This window comes from Anabrus simplex, chromosome 6 (assembly GCF_040414725.1).
Source record: "Anabrus simplex isolate iqAnaSimp1 chromosome 6, ASM4041472v1, whole genome shotgun sequence".
Taxonomy (NCBI): domain Eukaryota; kingdom Metazoa; phylum Arthropoda; class Insecta; order Orthoptera; family Tettigoniidae; genus Anabrus; species Anabrus simplex.
Genome location: NC_090270.1, coordinates 75,643,762 through 75,656,532, shown reverse-complemented (window position 1 = coordinate 75,656,532; position 12,771 = coordinate 75,643,762). Strand labels below are relative to the sequence as shown.

Sequence of the window (12,771 nt, the reverse complement as noted above, 5' to 3'; positions counted from 1 at the left end):
CTGATTATATTAGACATGTTTGCAAAATTAATAACTGGTTTGATAGAAGGCAGTTCAGGTTTAGGAAAGGTTATTCCACTCAAGCTCAACTTGTAGGATTCAAGCAAGATATAGCAGATATCTTGATTCAGGAGGTCAAATGGATTGTATCGCGACTGACCTGTCTAAGGCATTTGATAAGGTGGATCTTGATATGAAATAAGCATGCAATGATATGAGTAAAGAAATGGAATCAGAGATAAGGCTGCTTGCAGATGATGTTATTCTGTGTCCGTCTGTTAGGTCATCACCCCAGAGGCTGGTTGGATCCTCAAATAGCAACACCAAAGGCTATGCAGTTATAGGGAAACAGCAAAATCCAATGGCAGAGCCCAAATGAGGCGTACTAAGCAAGATGAGGAGTGAGGTAGTTTGCCATTGCTTTACTTGCTGGGCCAGAATGCGCCACTGCAGCACGACCGACCCTATGAGCAACACCTTTCATAACACTCAGACACTATTTGTGGTCCGAATGTCATTATTCAGCACCACCCATACCCCAGCAACTTTCATATTGTCACAGCCATGGATGAGACTGGGACTTCAGTGGAAGCTACACTTTGCTCTGGCCTGTACTGTGCCTTATTGATTCGACTGTTCACCTCATGTTTTTGCCTTAGTAAGTTTGCCATCATGTTTTCACATAAGATTAACAACTTCAACAGATAAAGAACTTTGGATTTTAATTTAACCACCACTAAGAGCAACTTTTATCCTGAATATTAAGCTATTATAAGCTCCTTATGCTATCTCCAGAGTAAGGCACCATATTTACTAGATTTCATTTCAACGCAGTAATTTACGTATTTACTTTGAACTTTTAATCACTACTTGTTACCACATTTAAAAACAGGACATCCGTAAAAATCTATAATAAGGATTGATTATAAGACTTTGTCATAAAAGTACTTATAACTACTGTCTTCCACTAGCTAGTCTTTTATAGACATTTGTACCTACAACAGTATCCTCATCATCATCATCATCATCATCATCCTAAACCATCTCCCAGTTTCCCGGGTGTGGTATATGAGCCTCCTCCATCTCATCCTGTCCTTGTACCATTCTTCCTCCACCAACTTATCCCAATCATGACCTCTCAGCAGTACATCGTTCTTAACTACCGTAAATCTATCCATTTCCTTCGTGGCCTTCCCACAGGTTGTCTTCCTTCTACTTTTCTGTCAAATTCCTTCCTTGCAGTTCTGTTTACTGGCATCCTCTTCATGTAACCAAACCACTTCAGTCTTGATATCTGAATCTTATTGAGGAGAGAATCACCTATTCCTACTTCTTCTCTAATTTTCTCATTCCTAATCTTGTCTTTCCTGGATCATAGTGCATAGGAATTCCATTTCAGCTGCCTGAAGTTTGGAATTATCTCTATTGGTCAGTGTTGTGGTTTTGAGACTATGTAAGAATTGCTGTATAATAGGACTTGTACAATGCCATTTTTGTTTTCATGGGTATTTGCTCATCCCACAGCAGGTGCCTTACCTGGTGGTAAAATTGTGTTGCCTTATTGATTCAACTGTTCACCTCATGTTTTGCTAGGTTGTCATTTGATATAACGCTACCCAAGTATTTGAAAACTGGAACGCTGTCCAGTTGGGCTTCATTTAACATTACTGTTGGTTCTGCTCCTTCCCCATAGACTTTCATCCCACCGTCTTGGTCTTGCTGACGTTTAAACCATATTTCTTAAACTCCGCATTCCAGCTTTGCATTCTCTCTCCCAATTTCTCTTTTGAGTCACTCCAGATCGCAACATCACCTGCAAATGTGAAGGCTTTGATATCTCCATGTTCTTTCCTTTTAATAGATTTCATTACTACATCCATCACAATAAAAAATAGAAGTGGTGACAATGAGTTGCCCTGCTGCACTCCTTTCTTTGTATCAAACCAGTCCGACAAACCACATCCTACTTGAATACAACTTCTATTCCCACTATACAACATTTTCACTTTGTCTATGAGGCTGTCTCGCACTTGAAGTTCTTTCATGCATTGCCAAATTCTTTCCCTTGGTACACTGTCGTATGCTTTCTCAATGTCCAAAAATATTAGAAATACAGGCTTGTTCTTCTCCCGGTATTTTTCCACTAGCATCCTAATTGCAAATATAAGGTCTGTAGTTGACCTTCCTGGTCTGAAACCATACTGTTCTTCTTCCAAAATTGGTTCAACAATATCTCTGATTCTGGTCTCTATTATTTTTCCAATATTTTCAGGACGTGAGACAGTAGTGTGATACCACGATAATTAGTACATTTTTGTCGGCTTCCTTTCTTGAACCGAGGTACAATGATGCCCATCTTCCAGTCCTCTGGAATAGTATTTTCCTCCCATATCTTGTTAAGCAGTCTGTAGAGCCATTGGATTCCTGGAATTCCCCCTGCTTTCAGCATATCTGCACTTAATTCGTCTATGCCCACTGCCTTTCCTTTCTTCATGCTCTTGAGCGCATTTTCAACCTCAAGCCAATTAATTGGTCTAGTGTTCTCTGCAAATAACCTCACTCCTTGTGGGTGGGGTTAACTTCCAGTAAGTAACCAGGGGAAGCTCACCCCTACAGAGCACGTCCCCAGGTGGCGGATAGGGGGCCCCTACAGTATGTAGGGCTGGTTAAAATAACCAATACAACCCGCGGACCAACAGGTAACCCAATTCCTGGGGGTTTTAAAATACTGGGACACCCTCTCTCCAGGGGTCATAAATATGGAGGGCCCTTGCCCTGGGTTAAGGGTGAAGACCTCAACAGCATCTATGGCGGAGAAAATGGACTTCAGTACGGTGGAGATGGCGGAAGAGATAACCCATCCTTCTGGGGTGTACAGATGGAACCTACTGCCTTGTAGGGCGAGGAAGGCATCCTCAAAGGCTAAGGGAGTAAATCCTCTTATGAGTTAGGCTTAGCAAGTCAGCAGGGGAGTATCGAGTACAGTCACTTTCAATAAGAAAAAGAGCCTCGGAAAGAAGATTATAGTGCAAGAGACTATCCTCATTTTTCCGTATTGAAAGTCTGTTAAAGGAGAACAATAAAACTTTGATTGTTCACTTTTAAGAAGATTATAGACTGGACTGACACGTCCTCTCAGACAATTGTAAAGTATGATGACCGTAAGGCTGATATACAATGTTCTGAAAGGAAACCCCAAATAAAAAGAGACCCAAATACTGAATTGGAACTAAGAATATTCTATCATTAACTGGAAAGGTAGAAGAACTCCTAGACATGATGGATAGAAGAAAAATATCAATATTGGGATTACCCAAATGGAAAGGGATTGGAAGTAAGACACTTCGTGGAGGATATAAATATAACTGGGGTGGACAGAAGAAGGTAGCGAAAAATGGTGTTGGATTCTTAATTAACGAAGTGACTGATGCTACAGCTGAAGTTATCTGCAAAAGTGATAGAATCATTAAAAATGTTCATGAAACTGGAGAACACTAAGTACAGTGAGGAAGACAAGAGAAATTTCGGCAAGACCTGGAAGATACATTTAATGAGGAAAATGTCATTATTATTGGAGATCTAAATGCGCAAGTTGAGGTAGACAGACTTGGGTACGAGAACATCATTGGTCCTCTTATTTATATTTTAGACCTTTGTTAAAAACTACAAATAAGACCAATCAGGATCCTGATTTCTCATTCTTTCAGGTATGATATTTTTAGGCTGATGATGCCTTCATTAGGGGCAAAACATCTCCCTGTATCTAATATGATAAGATCTATTTCTGTAATTTAAATAAAAAACTCTTATTATTGATTAGATAGAATTTATAATCTAGTATTATTCTTTGACTTTAATCAGTATGTTCAGAGCTATCAATGGAGAGATGGCGTGGAACGACATTAGTAGACTAATAAGTTTGAGTGGTGTCTTTAAAAGTAGGAAAGATCACAATATGAAGATAAAGTTGGAAATCAAGAGGACAAATTGGGGCATATATTCGTTCATAGGAAGGGGAGGTGGGGATTGGAATAACTTACCAAGGGAGATATTCAATAAATTTCTTTAAAATCATTTAAGAAAAGGCTAGGAAAACAACAGATAGGGAATCTGCCACCTGGACGATTGCCCTAAATGCAAATCAGTCGTGATTGATTGATCAGCATAATTTCACATAAGGTCACCCATTTTGGTATCTGAATAAAATACTAAAGGACAAATTTCTTTTTCTATTAATTTACATATACATCCAGTATACAATTTTAGCAAAGATGGGATAGAAAGAGCTAGGAATGAGAAGGTACAGTCCCAGCATTTACCCAAAGTGAAAATGGGGAAACCATGAGAAATCGTGGGAAACCATATGTACAGTTACTGACAACAGATTTTGAACTCACCATCTCACAATTGCAAGCTAACAGCTAAGCAAACCATAATGCGCAGTAAACTTGGTAAAGGGCCAATATCTAACCGTTCAAGCCACAAAGAGGATTATACACTTTGATAAACATTAAATTCAAACTTTGTACTACAATATATCATTTAATATCCATTTAATCTATCAATGTACAAGAATGGGTTTTTAAAAATGTATCATGTTTGTTTCCTTTAACTTGCACCATTATAAATTCATAATGAATTACAAACTATATTTCTTGGAACTGTTTTAAACATATGAGATGCAGTATATTAATAGAGAAGACCATCTTGAACATTAATTAAAACAAATTACAAACAGGTAATTTCTGCAAGTTCAACTGGGAAACAATGTAACCAACACCACACCCACTCAAAGTAGTCTGTTTTATTTTTGAAACTTGTGAAGTACAATAGGTACTTTCAACTTTGTTGAATTGCAACGTAGATTAAAAATAATTCTAATATGATCTTAACACTGTAGGTCTTGAACTTACTTGCAAGACTGGCATACAACATCGGACTGCAATCCTCCCGTAAAAATTTGATCTATGATACAATTACAATGATGAGGATTTGTTGGTGAAACAGCAGTAGAGCCTTTACAGTGCCTGTGAAGAACATCAAGTGCTGCGATGAAGAACTCATGAGCATCCTGTTGTTCGTAACCAGCCAAGTGGCGAGCATGAGTCCATATAAGATGAAGCAAGCGATGGAGTGTTAGAGGTGCTTTGTTGCCTGAGTAAAACTATAGGCAAAAGAGAGAAATCGCTTCATAAGTGAGGATATCTAAAAACCACCAACACTTCACAAACAGTTAAAGGCAGGAATTTCAAACCAATTTATTTTACAGAACACTTAAATGAAGACATTATCATGGCAATCATGTTTGGAGGCATTTGAAAAAGACAAATAATCTACAATGATTACACTAATAAACTCCCTAAGTTCAAATTATTTATGTCCACACACAGCCAATTATCCTTATACAAAATCAGAATATTGTAAGGTTTTTACAAGAACAAAATAGTTCTATTAATGTGACACTTGGCACTACTGTAAAGTAGATAAAAAATCTTGTCACCCCTGGATTAAACACACAACTCTTAGATCAGCCTTGAGCACTACAAGCTTCAATGTCAACATGTCTCCTCACATCTTAAGTACAATGTATTTTTACACAGATGTGTGATGTTCTGACATAAGCTTGTCTTGTTCTCGATGTATGAGAAATTCTGTGAACTGTGTCTCTTTCTATTACAATCTTCAACTTTTTCAGCAAAATGAAATTTTACAATTCAGGCTGTGCTTGATGTTGACTGCAACTGGATAGTTATTCATTTTTCTCCAGTCTAGCTTAAACTAGCAAGGAGGTCAGACGCGTTGTGCGGTGGGTGCCGGTTGTGTGGAGTGGTGAAAGAGTAGGGGAGCGGTCGAGTAAAGTGGAGTGTGTGGAGGAAGCTCGGAAGATGATCTGCATTGAAAAGTACAGGGTCACTATCGGGAGATGGCTGGGAAGAATGAGGAAGAGAACGAATAATAAAAAAGAATGTAAGGTAGAGATGGCAATGAAGGAGAAGGTGCTTCTTGCGACGATGGTGGTTAATGTGCTGCTGGTCATTGGAGGAGTGGAGGTAAATCCGGGGCCACAGAGTAGTAGCAACATGAGCTGGGAAGACAATGAAATTATAAGGAAGGTGGTAAAGGAGGTAGTGGAGGAGTTATGCCCGTTTGAGCAGCTAAAGAAATTGCTACAGGAGCAAGTCCAAGAGCACGAAAAGACGAGACAGTGGATCCAGGAATACACGAGAGATACTAAGGCAAAGATGGAGCACAGCGAGAAAGAACTGGTGTCACTAAAGGAAAGAACAAAATATATGGAAGAGCAGGTGGTAAATTTGAAGAAAGAAATGACAGTCTGCAACCAGGACTGCAAGAAGAAATCTATATTTATTTATGGGGTGGAGGAAGACAAGACAGAAACGAAACATTATCTACAAAGTGGTGGATGCTATTCAACAGAAAATGAAAATCAACTTCAGTGAGGTTGATATAGACAATGTGGAGAGGATAGTCAAGGTGAGAGGGTGCAGACCCATAAAAGTATCGCTGCTATCTTCATTGATGGCAAATATAGTGATAAGAAATGCTGGGAATCTATGGAGTGAGAAAATTGTGATTAAGAGGGATATGGAAAGAGAGGAGATAATGAATTTCAGAATTTTGAAGAAGCCTTTAGTGAGGGCAAAACTGCAGGGGTTGAGAGCGTATATTAGGGGCCAGACACTGGTAGTGAGCGGTGGAAATTGGTCCCGAAATTGGACAGTGACGAATCTGAAAGCATTGCAACAGAGCTTGCAGCAAGAAGAAATCAGCAGGACAGAGAAGGATGCGCATACTATCTTCGAAGCGATCGTAGAAGGAGCCAGAGAAGCAGCAAATGAGATGAGGAGGGAGACCAGGGCAATAGTTAAGGAGCTGAGGACGGAGGACAGGGTGAGAGAAGAAAGGAAGATACAGGGAGTGAATGTGGAAGGGGAAGCACAAGATGTGGCAAGTTTCCATAAACGAAGTGAAAATACTGCTTTGAGGGATAAAGCAGAAGCAAGAGGTGTCTTGGCTAAAGGGAGGAGCTTCAGCCTCATGGAGATGTGGGGTAACAAGAGAAAATTGGATGAAGGCGTAGTGACAAGAAGTAAAAAAAAATAAGCAGCAGTAGTAAATTGTTTAAGCACATGAGAATAGTGGAGTGTGTGTGTGTTATTTGTAGCTGATATAAGATAAGCTGTGTTAAGTAGTTAAACTGGTAGGTGGTGAAGTGTGTATATTAATTGCTGTCACTGTATTTGATATGTGTAGTGAGCTTGATTGGTGTCAAATGTATCAAAAATGCTATAGAGTGATCAGAGTTCTGTTGGAATGAGAGGAGAAGTAGTGAATTTAGATGGTATTGGAAGGCTGTAATTAAGATGAGGTGGGTATTTGGTTAGTAAGTAAGGAATAGAGTGATTGTAAAAAATGGTTAGGTGATAAGGGTAGAAGTTAATGGTAAAATGTGATGGCATAATTTAATATGGCGAGAGGCTTATGTGACTATAGTTGAGATATTTTGGTTGGTGAATACAGGCGGTTTCAGGATGATTGTGATTCAATGATACGATAGAATGTTTGGCGAGTTTGTAAATAATCACGAGGGCTGCCGACAGTGGGATTCGAACCTACTATCTCCCAATTACTGAATACTGGCCGCACTTAAGCGACTGCAGCTATCGAGCTCGGTTCTTGGCTTTGGAAATATAAAAGTGACTGAGGTATGAGCGATGCTAGTAATGCCATTCCTTAGGCAGCCAGTCACTGCTACGAATGGTGTGAAAACGTTGCTCATAGGGTCGGCTGGTGCATGCATTTCAGTGGGCCTGGCAGACTGATATGTAATAGCAACTTCTGGCTCAGTGAGGAAAGCAGCGGGAAACTACCTCACTCCTCATTTCCCTAGTACGCCTCTTCAGTGATGCCTAGGCCATCTATGACAGCTGATGGCAGAGCTGTTGAGGATCCAACCAGCCTTAGGACTGAAGACTGAACATACATACATTATCATACTGCCATACTGCCCTCTGCCATGGCCAATAGACCACCAATAAGGGTTGATCTTGGGCCATACAACAGTGTTTATTTTGCTGCATTGTCATTTTATTATTATTATTATTATTATTATTATTATTATTATTTCTGGTTTTGTTCATATGTCTGCCTATCTGGTGGCATTGTTTTCCTTTTCTTTTTGTGAGCTGGTTAGGTCAGACTTATTATTTCTTCTCTCCATTAATGGATCATATACAAATAATGCAGATCTGGGGGAAAAGATAAATAAAGTATAAAGTATTAATCTTCATTATTGCATTTCTTGATGAAATATTGCAAGACACTAATAGCCATAGCGTGCAGGTTAAGAACCCCAAATTACAATATGAGTTTTCTGATGTACTTATCTCGGCTGACTTGCAAAAGCTCATGTTAAAAAAATCATTAATATACATAAAATAATTATGATTTATATCATTTTAGAAGTATCCAATTTACTGTAAGGAAAAAAAATGTTTCATAACATCTACATTTAAAAATACACAATATTATTTTAAAACTTGGAAAGAATATAGTTAAATTATAATAAGCATGATCAATGCAATGTTGCAACATATACATCCATTGGCATACTTCTTACTAATTTCTCCACAATGTCCTCAGTAACATATCTTATTTCCAATCACAATTTATTCAACAAAAGTTTTGACGCTCAGGACTGTTTCAAATTATTTTGGTATTAAAAGAAAAAAGAACTAAATTAATGTCTTTCACATGGCAGAAAGCTGGGGCAACACACAGAAGAAAGGAGTGAAGGACCTCTTCACCTTCTCAAAAAATCTAAAAATTAAATTACAAATAAGACTAGCCTGCAAAAAAAAAACCTTTTTGCGCGGTAAAAAGGAAAATAGGTGGGTGTTATGAATTTAATGCAGAATTCGAGAAAAAAATTAGTTTTGGTGTATCACGTCTGATTTCGTGGCAATTTTACAAAATGTTATTTTGTTCTTATGTAAAACTGTTGATTGATTGATTAAATTTGATATATTAAAGTAAATTTCAGCTTGCAAAACGTAATCATATTTTGCATGCATTAAAGACACATAAATGCTGCTTTGTAAGCAAGTAGGTGGTTTGTATTATATTTTTAATGTATATTGAAATTTGTGAAACAAGCATAAAGCGCCTATTTAGTTTCCGCTGTACAGTTGCTTTTAAATTTATTTTTATTTAGCATATAGCCCATACAATCAAGTTTAGTACAGAAATAAATTATATACATATTTACATACAAGAAAACAATGAACAAGAAAAGACTCCTTACAATTGAATGTCAAGATCATTGATCCACTGTATTGCTTCTGGAGTTGCCATCCACTTTGCTGCCTGTGTATGCCCATGTTTCACACTCTCTGACAATATGGTGTATGGTTTGTCGTGCAGCTCCGCAGTCACATGCAGGTGTCGGCAACTTGTTCCATTTAAACAACATGTCTCTGCATCTGCCATGGCCTGTTCTTATTCTGTTCAGAGCAGACCATGTTTTACGTGGTAGCTGGAATCCATTTGGAAGTTTGGCATCTGAGAACATACTGTGCAGGTGGATCTCCGTTGCTGCTTCCCACCGTCTTTTGCACTCTGTAGTTGGGTTGTAGCCTTTAGCAACCATGTCTAAGGCATTACGTAAAGTTGGATGGCGTGAACGTAATCTGTTTTGGTTTATAGTTCGTAGATCTTCATGTACAGGTAGATTAGGGTTCCTTAAGATTTTATTAAATTCCTTGACGGGAGCAGTGGATCTGCGTAAATCAGATGGCATTATTCCAGATAAAAGCGGGAGCCAATGAGTTGGCGTGGATCGAACTGTGCCAGTTATTATGCACATGGTGGAATTCAATTCAATATCAATAAGTCTTGTGTGATGACTGTTCATCCATACTGGAGCACAGTACTCAGCACTTGAATACACCAAGCCTAAAGCTGAAAACTGTAAAACGCTTGCCAAAGAACCCCAGGTAGTTCCACAAAGCTTATGAATGATGACGTTACGTGTTTTCAGTTTCTGTGCGGTGTTCAGCAGATGTTGCTTGTAGGTTAGTGTTCGATCCAAGGTTACTCCAAGATATTTAATAATGTTATTTGCTTTACGTCCCACTAACTACTATTTTAAGGTTTTTGGAAACGCAGAGGTGCCGGAATTTAGTCCCGCAGGAGTTCTTTTACATGCCAGTAAATCTATCCAAGATATCTTGGGTTCCAGTTGTGGTGAAGTATCCTGCCACAGAAACTCACGTTCAATTTAATATTTGCTAAGCGATTGTTTACATGGAAACAAGAGACCTTCGTTTTATTGGTGCTGGGCTTGAGTCTTCCGTTCCTGAAGTAAGTTTCCAAAATGGACAAATCCCAGTTCTTTGTGTTGCACAGCTAATGCTATATCATCAGCGTAGCAGAATTTCTATGATGTAACTTCAGGAAGATCAGATATATGAGTTGAACTAGAGTGGCGATAGGACTGATTCTTGAAGCAAACCATTTTTAAGCTTCCTCTCCTTGCTCACATTGTTTCCGATGATAACCTGAAGCCTTCTATCACTCAGCATATTGTTAATATGTCTTGCTATCTTTCTGCATGGTATGACTCGGAGAAGTTTATAGACCATACCTCCCCGCCACACGGTATCAAATGCAGCAGTGAGATCAACAAAAGCAACAGACATTTTCAATTTTCTTTGGAACCCCATTTCTATGAATGTCATAAGTGCCAAAACTTGATCACAACAGCTGCGATCTGGTCTGAAGCCTGCCTGATCCATGAGAATGTGCTGTACAATGGCACTGCTTATTCTGTTAAATATCAGTCTTTCAAAAAGTTTGTAGCAACAGCTAAGGAGAGCTATGGGGCGATAATTTTCTGGCTTGCTTTAAATTAATATAACCGTACCTTGAATAAAAATTACATGGTTAAACATGCATAGTTTGGTTACTTACATTATGTGTAGGTTAGATTCACACCTCCGTCTTTTTCCGTTTTCCGTGGAATTTCCAGGTTTTTAAAGTTCTTGAATGATATCTAGAAGGGTCGTCTAGTGCAATTGACCAACAGTAATCGGCCATCATATTCACATCCCAACGTCCCTGATAGTGTCGTTCTGCATCTTTGAGATCCTGATGAAACCTTTCACCTTCTTCTTCACTGACAGCTCCTAAATTCAGAGGGAAATAATCCAGATGCGAAGCTAAGAAATGAAGCTTAAGGCTCATATTACAACCGAGTTCCTTAAACTTCACCAACATTTTCCTTACAATTTCTTTGTATTGAGGGTTCTTAATGTTGCCAAGGAATTTAGTCGCTACATCTTTGAATGTGTTCCATGCCTCTTTCTCAATTTTGGTCATCGTGTCTGTGAAATTTTTATCCTTCATCAGTTTTCGAATCTGTGGTCCATCAAATATGCCTTCTTTGATTTTTGCATCTGATAATGAGAGAAATTTAGTGGATAAATATTGGAAGCCTAGGCTACTTTTATCTCATGCCTTGACATACTGTTTCACCAATCCTAATTTGATGTGCAAGGGTTGAAGTAGAATTTTTTCACGGTCAATAAGACTTACATTCAAGACAGTTTTAGATCCTGGTTGTAGTTGTTTCCTTTCGGGTCAATTCACTGTATCCCAATGTTTATCCTGTGCCCTGCTATCCCAATCAAGTAGGAAACAGGGAAATTTTGTATAGCCTTTTTGTTGTCACAGCAACAATCCAATTATCTTCAAATCACCGCAAATTGCCACCCATGCTCGTGATACTTAATTTTTTCAAGCACCAATTTTAAGGTCTCGTATGTTTCAGACATTTTTGTGGAGTGTGCAAGTGGTACGGATGCCAGAACAATTGTATTATGAAGCAAAACAGTCTTTAAACTTCTTTTGGAAGAGTCAATAAAAACACGCCAGTTACTAGGATCATACTCTTTCTCTCCCAATTGACGTAGAAGATTTGAAACATCCGTACAAAATACAAGTTCATCCTCTTGAGCATAATACTTTCGGAATTCTTTGTCACGATTTCAGTACCAGGAAAATGTAACACCGTATGCCAACATATTCTTTTTGCACAATCTTGAACTAAGTAATTCACTTTTTTCTTTGGTTAGCTCTAAGTCCCTTATCAGATCATTCAATGCAGATTGCGTGAATGTCTGAAGGTGTGTCATATTGATGTGGCTCGAAATCTATTTCTTCATCATCAGATTGCAATGAACTGCTACTTTCCTCACTCAAGTGAGTAGGTGGAGTAGGTACAGCTAAGTCAGGTCCATGAGGAACTCGTCGAAGAGCTGACTTGAGATTCGGATATTTAATTTTGTTTTTGTTTTTCTTATTGTAACCGACAATATGGGTCATACAACAATAGCACTCATCATGATGGTTCTTTTGCTCTCGCCATTGCATGGGTATAGCAAACGGCAGTGAGTTTCGTTTGCCCTCATACCAGTAACGTAGTCCCTCAACACAGGTATTGCATGCAATATGAGGTGCGAAAGATTTGTCTTGACCCCCAACTTTCAATATGAAGTAAGAAAAATAAAGTTTCTTTACAAACAAGTCTATTTGACGCACCTTGGAATCGAACACATGAACTCCACAAATGTAACAAAACTTTTGAGGACTTTGTTCACACTGTATTCTGTGCACCGCTGAAACATTAGCCATGATGGCATTAAAACACTAGAACTTCACTTATTAGTGATCAATTTGAAATTAAATTAC

The 12,771-nt window shown here is 38.5% G+C and overlaps 1 protein-coding gene across 5 annotated transcripts in view; it reads right to left on the bottom strand.

Annotated features, from left to right (window-relative positions):
• Positions 1–12,771, bottom strand: part of not (non-stop) — a 239,444-nt gene that overhangs the window by 191,264 nt on the left and 35,409 nt on the right. For all 5 annotated transcript variants that reach the window (XR_010860538.2, XM_067149840.2, XM_067149841.2 and 2 more), the window contains one exon: positions 4,914–5,164. Coding sequence is in view for 4 of the 5 variants with exons in the window: in XM_067149840.2 (XP_067005941.1) it covers positions 4,914–5,164 (251 nt within the window). In the remaining variant the exon portion in view is untranslated. The remainder of the gene's footprint in view (positions 1–4,913; positions 5,165–12,771) is intronic.